Source organism: Ostrinia nubilalis, chromosome 30 (genome assembly GCF_963855985.1).
Source record: "Ostrinia nubilalis chromosome 30, ilOstNubi1.1, whole genome shotgun sequence".
Lineage (NCBI taxonomy): Eukaryota > Metazoa > Arthropoda > Insecta > Lepidoptera > Crambidae > Ostrinia > Ostrinia nubilalis.
In genome coordinates this window covers 5,995,707-6,011,992 of record NC_087117.1, presented here as the reverse complement: position 1 = coordinate 6,011,992, position 16,286 = coordinate 5,995,707, and the positions used below count along the sequence as shown (strand labels likewise).

The following is a 16,286-nucleotide window of genomic DNA, read 5'->3' as shown; positions in this document are numbered from 1 at the left end:
GCACTCGAAGTAAACAATTACTAATCAAATAAACACACTAACTAGTTGTCAGACGACATTTCCTTTAAAGAACAATAGAATGTGTTACAAACAATAAATACCGCGTAAGATTCAATCGACGGATGGTGGTGGAATCAAAATATTTACCGTCTTCTTTTCTTGTTCATTTGGTTGTTTGACTGTCGTTACGCAATGCGGTTACGGGACTATTCCCACCTCTCGTTCCCACCGCTGCAACTCCTGTGTGGCCAGGATCTACAGCTTGACCGTCAATAAAAACCCAACCAATGAAAACGGGACTATTCCCACCTCTCGTTCCCACTGCTGCAACTCCTGTGTGGCCAGGATCTAGCTTGACAGTCAATAAGTAACCCAACCAGTGTAGGCCAAGTTTGTCCCGGGGGAAAGTTAAACTCTCATTGGACCCGCAACGAAATTAATCAGAACATTGGAGGAGTTAAGATTCGCAATGTGGTCGCGGATTTTCATACAATCAAGTTCAAAATCTTTGAAAAAAAAACTAGAACTTATCTAGGCAGTTGCTTACTGTCCAATCTGAACAATTTCGGCCCCTTTAGCCCCAGTAGCCCGGGGTCCCTGTATCATTGATATGGCTGATACGGCGGTTGCTACGCGCTACGCCCCTGAGGTTATGTTAAAAAAGTAAGGCTGAGACGTATTAAAGTCATAGCAAACTTATCAACTCAGAAAGGGATCAACACCGTATCACCTTTCGCGAGCTGTCATCGCCTTTCGCGCGCTGTCAACCGCGAGGAGAGGCGTTTACGTTACGATGAGAAAAATATACGTTGCAGTTTGCAGTACCTACCTATGGAGTTTAAAGAATATTGACCGCCTCTAGTTGATACAGTTAAATGATTCCTTTCAAGAGTTGATAGTGTGCTACCTTTAGTGCCCTTTACGTCGGCACAAATTATACAATCCAAAATCCAACTTCACCTACAATTCAATTAAAACTGTAATTTATATTAGCGAAAAGACAATGTTACTCGTAATTTCAAATAGCCGTTAGGTCATGGCCTTGCCGACATTTGGCAAGCGTCGAATGGTAATCGGTCCGCTTAGCAACACGGCATGAATGAAAACGAACCAATTGACACTCGTTTGAACGTAATAATACGAAATAGGAGCTGGTACTGTTCACAATCATTCTTTGAAGTGACTAATAAAAAAGAAGACTTAAAATAAATCATTGGCTCATTTGCTGTACAAAAATATCATAAGTCTTCACTGCTAGAGCACGACACTCAATTATTTGCCAAAGGAAAATGGATGATTTGGTCTACACTTCCCATGCTGGCCAGAAGGGTTGGGGAGGCCTGATGTTCGCATATTTTTGCCATAATAGTGCCTCTTACGATTTCCTTGGGTTGAGTAGGGGTGGCCCTATTCTACTCTATCCAAACCTATTATGAACTAAGTATTCGATAGTTATTAACTACATAACTAGATATTTATTAGAATAGAATAGAATTAAATACTTTATTGATTACAGTAAGCTAAGCACTAATAATTTGTAATTAATGTAAACACAAGTAATTTGAAAACTTCTCATTAGGTCAATTGATAAACTATGCTCATTATTAAAGAAACGTTTTGACAGCTCACAAAAAGTATCTCAATTGACTAGGGGTGTTATGTAATAATCATAATCATAATATCTATTGCTTCATGTGGTACAAACAAGGTAGGTATTTATGAGGGTACATTCCCGTTTACTATTACTACGTCGCATACTTTATTCAAGAACCTACTAAACGCTATAAATGTGCGTGGAAATTGCGTTTTGACATCTCATAAATAATCGCTAAACCCGTTTATCGCTGTATCTATTTCGAACCGCATTTTTATAGAAAGGGCCTGACTGACCCACATTTCCTAAATCTTATCAACTCGATAAAAAGTTAAGTAAATAAGTTACTGCAGTTTAAAATCTAGTTACAACCTCGGCTCGTGTCTTTACAGACGGCTGGCTGACATAATTGACGGTTGACAAGATGGCGACTTCCGGTGACGTCACTATAGCGCAGGATGGCGGCCAGGGGAATGTCAAAGCGCATCCGTACTTGGTGGCTTTAGTGTGAGTATTTTATGATATTTTTACCATAGTTAGTGTAGCCATTATCTTGGTTTAATACCTACAATGTGTGTCTAACTGAAGAAACCAATCATCATCATCATTTCAGCCATAGGACGTCCACTGCTGAACATAGGCCTCCCCTAATGATTTCCATAACATGCGGTTGGCAGCGGTTTGCATCCAGCGCCTTCCTACCTTTATGAGGTTGTCGGTCCACCTTGTACCTAGAACTTTTCATAAATAGAAACGCCGTAGTTAGGCTTTATTTAAGTTCGAACTCAGTTTTCAGCGTGTTTTTAAGGTCTAAAAATAACCTAAGTTTTGTCCTACACTCCCCACGCTGACCAGACGGATTTAGAAGTCGTGCCCTTCGCCATAGCTGGGCACCGTTAATCAAATAGTTAACTTCGTTAATCGTTAAACCGTTAATAGAAAAATTAACTTCGTTAAACGTTAAAACGTTACATTTCGGAAGATTTAACGCAAGTTAACGTTAATCGTTAATCCGTTAACACATGATAATAAAACGAAAAAAAGAATTGTATGCAAGGTTCAAATAATTTCGAAAGCTTGTATCGCGCATGGCATTTATTTCTCTTTTATGTTTGCGCTACAAGCTTTCGAAATTATTTGAACCTTGCATAAGTACAATTCTTTTTTTTCGTTTTAGTACAGCTGCATGTCAGTATAAAAGCTTGTTTTTAAAAAAGTTTTTTAACTATTATAATTTGATTTTACACTTTTTATTTTAGTAGTAGGTATCTCAATCTCAGAGCCTTGGTTCAATTACAATACAAAATCCAGCAAGCCCAAACTCGATAAGTTTCCACCGTATCGTTTAGGAATTCCTATGGCCACCTCTTGACTCATCATCTAGTACTAAAGTGCTCGAAAAGACAAATCCAACGAGCCCAAATTCGATGCGATGCCACCATTTCATTTAGGAGTTCCTATGGCCATCTCATGACTCCATCATCAGACCAGCTCAATGATACCATAACATTGCATTGTCATCGTACAAACATAAGTATACCAAATTTCAGCTCAATCGGTTCGAGGAAAACTGGTCTTAAATTCAGCTGCAAGAGTGTGGGACAACTCACATACTAACAAGTGTCGTTAGTGATCTGGTTACAAAAACTCTTGTTTTGGGTTCTGGAAGTTCTGGAAGCCCGAACGTACTTGTCAGAACGCGTTTTTCTAGCGTTTTTCAGCGTGCCTGCTGTATCTTTTTGGTAAATAGTAGGTACTGGATTAACGGACTTAGGATAATTTAACGGAAGTTAACGAGTCCGTTAACATTTTTTAAAGTTAACTTAAAAGTTAATCCGTTAATAGAAATGTTAACTTCGTTAATTAACGATTAACGGATTAACGAGTTAATGCCCAGCTATGCCCTTCGCTTTCTAGGAGATTTGGAAATAAAACTATCAAGAATGTTATTGTCTCTAAGGGCCCCTGATATTTAAATCTGTCCCTTAATCGCCTCTTACGACACCCACGGGAAGAGTGGGTGTTGCCCTACTTTTATGCTGGATTGCACCATCTTATTACCATTTTTATCTATAACAAAGTCAAAAGTCTGTCAAAATCCATACAAATACACCGGTTATGGTTAAAGTTACGGTTAAAGTAAGATGGTGGAACTCAGCCTTAATCTACTTTGAAAGAACTTTGGTTAACTTCCTTATAGATACAACTATTAAAATAGTAAGACACGGGTCTTAACACGACGTCTGCTTGTAACCACGGCTGCAGCATCGCAGCCGAAACGTCAAGCCGTGAGTACATAATGTAACTCATTAATAAACGTCGCGTTAAGACCCGTGTCTTACTATTTTAGTTGCAATGGAACGCGAAAGTTTAAAATTTTATAGATACAGTACCCAATCTGTAGTTTTAGCACAAATAACTAAGGCTGGGTTGCACCACCGAAATTGACCGTAACTAACCGGTGCTTTTGTATGGAATTTGACAGACTTGACGTTTGTTTAAGTTAAAGTAAGATGATACAACCCAGCTTTAGACTTACTGGTAGCTAGTAGTGTTATCTCACAGGAAATAAAGTTTTAAACGTTAATGGCATGTGTGTTTAAAATAAGTAGCTGTACGTTATCAGTTAATAGTCTGTAATCATCAAGATAAATGCGAAAGTAACTGTCTGCTTGTAATTGAACCATACCTACTCTATAATCTGTAGGACATGCGCGCGAAAAAGTATTTCTGTGACAGTCCGAAATATACACGAGGGAAAACGCGCGAAAAAGTTAGTAGGTACTTAAACAATAAAGTGGTAATCTATAAACGTGATTTATAATAAAACAACTTAATTACGGAAGTTAATATGTAATTATAATTATTAATTGCAGATGTGCACGCGTGACTCACCAATGTCACACATTATCTAACTCAGTTCAACGACCCGCCATATTGGATATTCGCCAAGTAGGAAAATGCACACGTGCTGACAAAATTAAATAAATACGCGACCAAATAAATTACATTATTACACTAACTTTTGCCCGGGGTTTTGTCTGCGTAGAATTCGGGTCTGCTCACAGAAAAGGCATTTTCTTAGGATTCCGTACCCAAAGATATACTTAAATACGTCTGGCCAGCGTGGGGAGTGTAGGACAAATCCTTTATTTGCCTCTAGTAAATTAGAGAGAGTCGTGCTCCTGCAGTGGAGACTAAAAATGACCTGGTGATGACTTTTAATTTTCTTATGTAACGTATTTAAGGAGCTAAAAAATATTATTTTGGGCGTAAACAGTGTAATCTATATGGGTCAAATCCATCCATCATAAGCTTAATCCTAACGATAAAATATCATGATTGATACCTTGTCTTAATCCCACCATTCAATCCCACCGCTGAAACTCCTGTGTAGCCAGGATCTACAGCTTGACCGCCAATAAAACTCAACCATTGAAGGTCAAGTTTGTCCAGGGGGAAAGAACTGTCATTGGACCACTATTGACATTGCAACAAAGATATTTAAAAAATCCGACTGAAAAATTGACTGAATTCAGTAACATTTCTTAGCAGTCAGGCTGTACTGTACTGAATTGATTTTTAACCGACTTCAAAAAACAGGTTCTCTATTCGGCAAAAAAAGGGGAAGTTCTCAATTACTTATTATTCGGTTTTTCTTTTTAAATCAGTTATTTTCGAAAATTTTATTTAATGTAGGTTTATTGGATGTTATTGGGTCATTCCACCGGCCAAGAAAATAACGTGTACGGGGCCAAAAAGTACCCGAATATCATAATATTTTAGTAACAAATATTTTTATCTAATAGTATAACTTTGGTTCTTGTTGTTAAACCACAGAGATAGTTAATAATAGTTAATTAAGTAATTGAAAAAAAATCGTAAGTCGTCAAAAATTGATTACCACGACGTGTCCGCGCTCCCGATTTCAGAACAAATTTGCTCGTATAAATTAATCCGTTATTATTACCGCTTTCAATGCTTATGTAATCGATTACTGATTAAATAAACATTGATAAATTAAATACGATATAACTATATGACTAAAAGGTTTTGTAAAATAACTATTTGAAGTTGTGTCCGGGCGTTAACCGTGATTACCCCGACACGTCACTAATGTGCGCCTACGTCCCTAGCTACGCAATTAAGAAACGAGCTCTATCCTCCCCCGTGAACCTTTAGTGGTGGCCTGCGTGCCGAGGTGATCGGTAATGCAACTCGTCGCAGGATTTCGGAGTTATCGAGATAAGAATATGATTACCCCGACCTTGGTTCAGTGCACGATTGATTTACTCTATCCTGTTTTTTTAGGTTTCTTTACATGGAAAGTTCTCGAGAATGTACAGGAATAATGGTCCATGTAACCGCATTTTTGTGTATTAAAACATATGGGATTCAACTTACAGATTGGGCAGGGCTCAGGATAAACCTTAATTTTTTGACTACCCCGACCTTGATTACCCCGACTTTTGTCACCGAGTAATCAATAATACTGTAATTTTACTAATAAATGATTAACTAAATAACGTTTAATAAGCAAAATTACCCTTTACTAAAATGAAATCCTATCTCCTATTAATACATAATATTATCCCTCAAAATTGGCAAGACCCCTGGACTCGACCTTATCACCGCTGAAATGCTGTAAGCCGATGTAAACTCCGCCGTTAACGTCCTGACACCTGTCTTCGAAAACATCTGGATGGAAGAGGAACTCCCAGACGACTGGCATAAGGGACTTCTAATTATTGTGCCGAAAAAAGGGTAAAGCAAGGATATCAGTACCAGAAGACCCAAGAGATGCGATCTGGAGTGAGGAATTGCACACCGTTGGTGCAGAGGATGTCCAACGAGTCCACAATTTCACTTACCTCGGGAGCATCGTTTCAGAGCCTGGAGGTACCGAAGAGGACATCACTTCGTGCATTGCCAAGGCCAGAGCTACCTTCGCACAACTTCGCAAGATCAAAATATTCGGGTCCAACGTCAAACCAGTTCTGCTCTATGGGCGTGAAACGTGGAAGGTCACTAAGGTTGTCTCGCACCAGCTGCAGATCTTCTTCAGCCGCTGTCTTCGCCGAATTCTCCAAAATCTTCAAACGACGAACTTTTGGAACGCTGCCACGAAATACCGATCTTTCAGCAGAATAAACGCTGCAAGTGGAACTAGATCGGCCACACTCTCCGAAGGGACCCCGATCACATCCCCAAGCAGGCTCTAGATTGGAACCCCCAGGGAAAATGCAAACGTGGTCGCGCCAAAAAAAACATAGCGGCGCACTGCTAAGACTTGGAGCAAGATCAAACACGAAGCTCAAGACCGAATGCGATGGAGGACTGTTGTGGACGCCTTCTGTCCCATATAGGAGACATAGGACATTGAGTCACTAATATTATATGTATTATGTATATGTATGTTTTTTACTCTTTTACGCAACAACTACTTAACAGATTTTGTTGAAACTTTACAATATTGTCGTTTATACATCAAAATAACAAATGGCTAGTTATAATAACATTTATTTTACCATAACTTAAAAAAAACCTTAGAAAATAAAATATTTTTTTTTATTTTTGATTACTCTGACTCCCAACTTTGATTACCCCGACCATGAAAATTTTGATGTCGCATAACTTTTTATTCCTGCTTGCTACCGATGGGCCAATATAAAAAATATGCTCGTAATAATGTCTATTTTGAAATGTTTTACCTAAACTTACTCTAAATTCAAAAATAAAAAAGGTCGGGGTAATCAACAAAATAATCCAGATCAGGAGAATGACCGTATTATTTTTTACTATTTTTTTTTATTATTATGAGCGAGTTCTGCTAAACCTAATCACCATTTACAGCTACTTATACGTATACATATACATACATGTATAGTACCTTCGTAACTAGATAATGTAATGTCCAAGGAGATAAGACTCAATTTGCTCAATTACAACTGATAACAGTTACTGATAACGTTATTGGGGCACGATGTATCATTTACAAATGTTTTGGTGGGAAACGATCAATGTATGAATTCTGCATTAAAAATAAAAAAAAATCATTCATCATCATCATCATTTCAGCCACAGGACGTTCACTGCTGAACATAAGCCTCCCCCAATGATTTTCACATCGCCCGGTTGGTAGCGGCCTGCATCCAGCGCCAAAACAAATAAAAATTCATTATTTTTTGCAAGCAGGCTTTTAAAAAGCACTTTTACACGTCCCAGTATTAGGCTTTAACCCTACCACTGCTTCAGGACAATAAATGGGCCAGTGCTGAGAAGAAGCAGCGCAAGAAAGTCAGCATATTTTTTTAAAGAATTAAATTATAAAATAAATATTATTTATTCAAAAATAAAAGCGTGTCCGCGAGATAAAAAGTATCTACCTAAATAAACAAGTTATTGAGTAACTAAATAGGTAATATCAATCGGTCATTATGGAAATCATTGGGGGAGGCCTATGTTCAGCGTCCTATGGCTGAAATGATGATGGATCCTACTACTTAGATAAGTAAATAGTATTTTATTACTTTGACTAGGTATCAATAAAACACTTGAGTTTGCTTTGTCAAACTGTAAGGCTGTAAGGTCGAATCTAAGTACCCTTTTAATGAATAATGCAGTTAAACAGCTATTTAAATATCTTTAACTAGCTTTCCGCCCGCGGCTTCGCCCGCGTGGAATTTTGTCTGTCACAGAAAAACTTTATCGCGCGCGTCCCTGTTTCAAAAACCGGGATAAAAACTATCCTATGTTCTTTCCCGGGACTCAAACTATCTCTATGCCAAATTTCATCAAAATCGGTTGCGAGGTTTAAGCGGGAAAGCGTAACAGACAGACAGACAGACAGACAGACAGACAGACAGACAGACAGACAGACAGAGTTACTTTCGCATTTATAATATTAGTCCCTATAATATTAGTTGGGATTAGTAGTGCGGTACAAAATTTTATCGATGTTCCTTTTTATAAAAATACTATTTCTATGTATAAACCTTATTCATTACCTACTTTGGTTTCCACCAAAATGGAGAGGAGAAGAGGTGTATAAGTATGGATAACTTATCAGATTTCGTTATTTCCACATCACTTCTCCGTTCAGCTTCAAACAAATCCTCTCCATTCGATGGAAACTGGACCTTACGTTACTTAACTACCAATATACTTTATAAGTGTTTTGGTCACGATTTCACCTTCTTAATTTTGTGCACTAAAATCTTATGAGGGAATTTTCGTCATCATCATTAACGAGTCGTTCAGTTCCCACTGCAGGAGAACGAGTCTCGATAATTTATCAGAGGCAAGTGGAGGATTTCGTCTAATGCTGGCCAAACGGCTTGAGGAGGCTTGACGTTCACATAAATCATGCAGTATTTGGCCTGCACTCTCCACGTCGGCCAGATATTCGCAAGGCGTATTATTATGTTCCTAAGTCGTCTTCACATTAAACATTCAGGAAGAGCATGGTTCTATTTCAGTCTGCTAAAACCATACTACAAAGAAAACCCGTAAAGATAAACCATTTAAGGTTAAAAAGGGCAATTTTTGTTCACAAAACTTATCGACAACAGCGAAACATATCGACAACATATCGACGTTGTCCCCTCACTACAAAGTGTAGCAACAGTTGCTTATCAACACGTGCCGACCTCTGACCTATTAGTAGATTAATGTTAACAGCATTCATGACTGATGTATGACGAATTGCACAAAAATTTGACGTTTACCCCACTGTGCGTCTAAAAGGAGGGGCGTGTTTCAAAAAATTGACGTTTTACTCGACTGTGCGTTAATAGGAGGGTCATGTTTCAAAAATTTGACGTTTTTCACCTGACTGCGCGACCTAAAAGAGGGTAATGTTTCAAAAAATTTGAAGATCTAACCGACTGTACGACCTAAAGTAGGGTAAGGTTTCAAAAATTTGACGTTTAACCCGATTGTACTTTCAAAAAAACCGGCCAAGTGCGAGTCGGGCTCGCACACCGAGGGTTCCGCCGTACAAACGTAGCGGTTTACAATTTATGACGTATTAAATCAAATTACTTACTTGATTCCGTTGCGAGTAGTGGCGAATTTCAAAATATACGGTATGATTATTTTTTATTTATTTATTTTTCCTATATTTGCATTATAGGTAACCTACCTCAGCGTTTTGAATTTTTGCGTTGATTTAGAATTTCTCACAGTTTAGAGGCAATTAGATTTAAGAAGTGTTTGATATGAATTTCAACTTTAATATCTCTACGCGTTCATGTGAAAAAGGGTAGGTAGTAAGTTTATAATTATTAAAAAAATATTTTATGTCATGTAAGCAAAAATAATATTTTAAATTTTATATAACTTCAAATTTATCATTTTCGCAATTTTTCCTTTATCTGTACTATATAACGTTGCTTCGTGCCGAATTTCAAGATTCTGAGTTCACAGGAAGTACCTTGTAGGTTTTGATTCCCTAGCGTGTGACGGAAATTCGTCTAAGGTGTCGGTATAAACTGCTGTATCTTTTGATCGCGTTAACTTAGAAGTTTGATTTTTTTACTTCTTAAAGGGACAATAGATCTAGGTATTTGGTATAAATTTCAATTTGATACCTTTATTCGTTCGTGAGAAATAAGGTAGTAAGTTTCATTTTATTAAAATATTTTTATTATATTATATAACTAAAAAAATGAAATTTTCGCAATTTTTCCTATATTTGCATTATATGACAATGCTTTATGCCAAATTTCAAGATTCTGAGTTTACGGGAAGTATCCTGTAGGTTTTGATTCCTTTGCGAGTGTCGAAAATTTGTTGAAAATATCGACATAATCGGCTGTATCTTTTGATTGGCTTGGCTTAGAAGTTTGATATTTTCACAGCTTAAAGGGACAATAGACCTGAGTATTTCATGTGAATTTCAGCTTGATACGTTCACGCGTTCTTGAGATAAAGGGTCTTGACAGACGGACGGACGGACAACAAAGTGATCCTATAAGGGTTCCGTTTTTTCCTTATGAGGTACGGAACCCTAAAAATTAGGGTAATGTTTTAAAAATTTGACGTTTACTTACCTGACTGTGAGACCTAAATGGAGGGTAATGTTTAATTTTTCAACAAATTCATAATGTCCCTCCCTCCTCTCTTCTAAATGCCGTTCAGGGTCCATGTTCTAGTTTTTGAATTGATTTAAATGGAAGCCTTGGTTAAGGAAGTTTAAGACATGCGCACCTGTCTAAACTAATTTTATAAATCTTTTTAGGGTTCCGCAGTCCTGACAAGGATCCTGACCCTTATAGTTTTGATATGTCTGTCTGTCTGTCTTGAAAACTTGTGGGAAATCCAAAAACCACTAATTTTATGAGACATGAAAAAATTGATTGTTTATTTGATAGATTGAAATCTATAACTTCGTAAGGAAGTAAAGTTTAATCTTATCTTATCTCACAATGTTTCAAACGCTCTAAAACTGGTCATGAACTATTAGAAACCTTGAAGGTACACTGGCAAGCCCTTTGGGCTTTGCCTTGTCTTACATAACTTCATATAGAGAAGTTCACCTCCGTAAGGCCCTTCACTTTGAATAATGATTGTTTTTCTCATTTTAACCGACTTGAAAAAGGAGGAGGTGCAATTATATTATTTTTTATCAATAACAGGGTGTCTGATAACTTTATAAATATAGTCGGCAGTTTGGTGTAGTGGTTCGGAACGGACTACTATTCCGAGAGGTCCCAGATTCGATTCTCGGCCGGGCAGAATTTGAATTAATAATTAAGTAATTTTAATTTCTGTGACGGGTCTGGGTGTTACTATGTATAATATGTATGTATACAAAAAAAAGTATTTAAGTATGTTTATATCTGTTGTCTAGTACCCATAGTACAAGCTTTGCTTAGTTTGGGATTAGAAGCGCAGTGTAAAATGTCCAAGGATATTTATTTATTTATTATAGGACTCACTAAGTATGGTCTCTTAATAATCATTTCGAGATTTTTAAGTTCTATTGTGTTTTTACGAAAATTTCCACCTGCTATTGCGATGCGAGACAGTGAATGAATATTTCCTTTTTTCTATTTTCCTTTTTTTAAATACTTTTGAACTAATTCCTTGAATTTCATGAGAAAAACTAACGACGTCGTTTAGTATGTAGGTACTTAATTATTTTCAAGACACCTGAACCATACAAAAAACAAAAAATAATTACCTACTACTTTGCAATTTGCATTAAACGGTTGATTACTGGAATAAATTTTATTAATCTAAGGGAATAAACTAAAACGAATGTACGTGTCTTTATGGTGATTTACACGTATTAAGAAAGAAAGAAAAAATATTTACTTGGTACTAAAATAATAGATATAAAAATTAAGAGTAGGCGCACACCGTTGATTTTTTGTCGGCCGATAGTTTAGTCGGGCAGTTGATCAGTATGGGCATGTATGGGAGTGCGCACACTACGCCGATTCGATGTGGCCGATTCTTCATACAAATTAAAATCGGGCACAACTATCGGCCAACTAAAAATCAACGGTGTGCGCCTACTCTAACATATAGAGCAAAAATAATAGTAAACTAAATTTTAACTTAATTTTGAGTGATTAATTGCATGTAAAAACAAGTTCCAAGTTAAAATTTTGTTACTACTTCACTTTTGGTCTATTTTGTCCAATGTTCTTTAGTTACCTACCTACTTAACTACACAATAGTAAAATCCAGCCTCAATTATTAGTTTAGGTATAGCTTAAAACACTATATTTTTTGTCGCATATTTTATTAGGTCTTTATGAATACAGGTCATAAAATGCTACAGTTTTTAGTTAGATTATGACTTCGTTATGTACGTATGTACAGTCAGTAAGTAATTGATAATTTAGTAGGTATACTTTATCGTAAAATAGCATCTATTGTAACCTACATAACATTGATATTCTTTAGCTTGGTGCCGTTCATACGATATAAGCGTGCGATGCGATAGGGTGACCATAAATCGAGTTTCTGGGGAGATTTAGGGACGCGCTTTCTTGAATACGTAGGACTACTTATTATGATAAATTAAAATTGAACACCATCGCACCAGCTTTTTAATAAAAAATATTAAAGTAGATGGGTAAGTAGGTACACGCGCTTTTATTTTCGTCATAAGTGCCACCTGTGGTCTAAATTGAATAAAATATTTTTGATTTTGATTTAACATTCCCTTTGGGATAGCCTATCGGCTAGTAGTTACTGAAAAGTTGTAGCAAAAACTCAGTCACCTTTGTCAGCCTTTTTATTTATTATAGAAAATACAATTTATTTAACATTTATACTTAGGTAGTTAGGTAATTAAAAATACACATGTGTACAAGAATAAGTTAGGGCAACAAACTCGTGCACTTCTCATTTTAAACAAAATTAACACTTTAAATTGTAATGTAACATACAATAAAAGTTGAATTTGAATTTGAATATGTAGGTAGGTAAGTAATCCAGGGGCTGGAAGACGTAGCGTGGGCAGGCTTCCTACTCGGTGGACCGACGATCTGGTAAAGGTTGCGGGAAGAGCCTGGATGCGGGCAGCGCAGGACCGTTCATTGTGGAAAATCTTGGGGTAGGCCTTTGTCCAGCAGTGGACGTCATTTGGCTGAGACGAACGAAGTAATCCATGCTACTAATCTTTAATAGATAAAATAGAAGTGCATTTGATAGATAAGATAGAATAGAATAGAATATAAGATAAAATAGAAGAAGTGCAACACATTTTTCACAAGTATTTTTAGGGTACCTATGTCCTATAGTTTTCCCTAACGGCTGGTCACCCTAAAGTCAACCATTTTTCAAGGGCGCGAAACCTTATAGCGCGGCTGTTTATAAAGTTATACGCTACACACGTTTGCTGGGTGATCGTTTAGAACCCTGTAGAACGGTAATAACATATGTAGGTTAGGGGATTATTCCCACTTTTACCACCTCTCGTTCCCACCGCTGCAACTCCTGTGTAGCCAGGATCCTCAGCTTGACTGCCGCGGGGCTATTCCCACCTCTCGTTCCCACCGCTGCAACTTCTGTGTAGCCAGGATCTACAGTTTGACCGCCAATAAAAACCCAACCAATGAAAACGGAACTATTCCCACCTCTCGTTCCCACCGCTGCAACTCCTGTGTAGCCAGGATCCACAGCTTGACTGCCGCGGGACTATTCCCACCGCTGCAATCTCAGTGTAGCCAGGATCCACAGCTTGACTGCCGCGGGACTATTCCCACCTCTCGTTACCACCGCTGCAACTCCTGTGTAGCCAGGATCTACAATTTGACCACCAATAAAAATCCAACCAATGAAAACGGGACTATTCCCACCTCTCGTTTCCACCGCTGCAACTCCTGTGCAGCCAGGATCTACAGCTTGACCGCCAACCCAACCAGTGGAGGTCAAGTTTGTCCCAGGGGAAAGTTTATTTTAAAGACTGTAAACCCTTGAAAAGGAGGCTGACTAGTGACTGAGTTTCTTGCGCTGCTTCTTCTCAGCACTGGCCCATTTATTGTCCCGAAGCAGTGGTAGGGTTAATACTGGGACGTGTAAAAGTGCTTTTTAGAAGCCTATTTGCAAAAATAAATGAGTTTTTTATTAAACTGTCATTGGACCCGCAACGAAATTAATCAGAAGAACTTAAGAGTTCGGTCGATCGTTCTCCGCTGCAGGAGCACGACACGACCCTCTCTAATTTACCAGAGGCAAATGGAGGATTTGGCCTCACACTCCTCACTGGCCAGACGGGTTGCATGCTACTAATTTTGTCTCAATCGCCTTTGGACAGACAGTTAAATAATTTTGTTATTATAATAATAGACTCACTTAACAGTGGGTAATCGAGATGCAGTTTATTTTCGTATTGAAAAGTGGTCATTTTGACCTTGAATCGTTTTTTATTATGTTAGGAAGTGGCTACTGTTACAGACAAAAAACTTAGAGCTGTAAATAATATTGTTGTTGTTCTTTAGACCTTATATACCCTTGCCTTTGTTGTTTGTGTCTGTGTCCCAGCAGCTAACAGCATTAAAAAACGTCGTTTAATTCTATCACTAAGTACGTGTCATTTTTCGCAACTTCTCAGGAGATTGGACAATACGACGCGTCTCTTTCGCCAAAAAATGACTTAGGTAAGTACGTGGTGATAATAAATAAATAAATATCCTTGGATATTTAACACTACGTTTCTAGTCCCAAACTAACTTAATGTGACTTAACCGAGAAAAGTCTTTAAAACCAAAGCTTGGTACGCCCATGGCCGCATGGGTAGTAGCGTGATGAAGGGCCATGAAGGAATTTAGAATATGCTGGATGACAAAATTTCAATTATTTGTCCGTCAGACAGATAATTAGAAAATATTAGACACATATTTTTTATTTTCTTTCATAATTAAATAATAACAGTGCTACATCGAGTTAAAATGGCGCGAAACGTCACGCTTGAGCAGAATTTTTACTCAAAAGTGACGTCACATGACAATTCAACTCAATATAACACTGTAATTATTCGATTATGGAAAAAAAGAGTAATATTTTTTAACTATCTGTCTGACGGACTAAATAGAACCATCAAAAACAATACTTGTCAAAAAAACCAAGTCTCGCAACTCAGTTGTTCTACGGTAAAAAGTTGTGAGATCCATGTAATACCAAGTCCAGGCCAGGAAATCTTTAACGTTTTACATAAATTATTGACTTGGCCATCGCACTAAATAATTTAATTTACACGTGTTTTCATGCGATGGCCAATTCAATATATTTATGTAAAACGTTAAAGATTTCCTGGCCTGGACTTGGTATTACATGGATCTCACAACTTTTTACCGTAGAACAACTGAGTTGCGAGACTTGGTTTTTTTGACAAGTATTGTTTTTGATGGGATCTCATTTCTTTTTGTATTTTGTAGACAGCAGTTATGTATCTAGAAAACTGGACCGAAATTGAAAAATTTTACTCGACTTGGCGGTTGCACTACCGTGCCCCCAAATCTCATTTCTTTTTGTATTTTGTAGACAGCAGTTATGTATCTAGAAAACTGGACCGAAATTGAAAAATTTTACTCGACTTGGCGGTTGCACTACCGTGCCCCCAAATATTTTAGTTTTTCCTTGATTCATACACCAAACACTACTTATATTCCAAATTTGAAGCTTCTATGTCTGCTAGAAGTGCCTTAGAATTTTGATGATCGGTGAGTCAGTGAGTCAGTCAGTGAGTGACAAAATTAAGTAACTTTGACCCGTTATAATTCTTAAACTACTGGTTCAAATTGAATGAAATTTTAAATATACCGTGTCTTTACAATGCCTGCATAGCTAATGAAAATTCAGCCTTCTAGTTTTATCCACAACGAAGTTACAGGCGGTCGAAAATGGCCTGAATTGCTTCGAGAAAAGGATGGTACGGCCGTGCCGCTTTTTTGCTCGACTTGGTGGGGGCACTGCCGTGCCCCCAGATTTCGATTTCATTACCTAGTCATCATCATCATCCCTATTGCAGGAGTTGAGTTGTAACAGGGGTTGAATGGTCATAGGGTCGAGTTGACGGAGTCGAGTTGACGGGGTCGAGTTGTCCCGGGGTCGAGTTGTCGTGATATCGTATAGTGTCCGCGACTCCCACTCGACATGGGGCACACTGAAAACCAGCGTCGTGGCCTTCCCCACCGTGGGCCATGGCATATACTGAGTGGGGTCCCATTGCGAT

At 37.8% G+C, this 16,286-nt stretch overlaps 1 protein-coding gene across 1 annotated transcript in view; it reads left to right on the top strand.

Moving 5' to 3' along the window:
- The window catches only part of LOC135085977 (uncharacterized), a 36,724-nt gene that overhangs the window by 3,785 nt on the left and 16,653 nt on the right, over positions 1-16,286 (top strand). The window contains exon 2 of the mRNA XM_063980761.1: positions 1,987-2,101. Within this exon, the coding sequence (XP_063836831.1) occupies positions 2,019-2,101 (83 nt within the window). The 5' untranslated portion in view covers positions 1,987-2,018. The remainder of the gene's footprint in view (positions 1-1,986; positions 2,102-16,286) is intronic.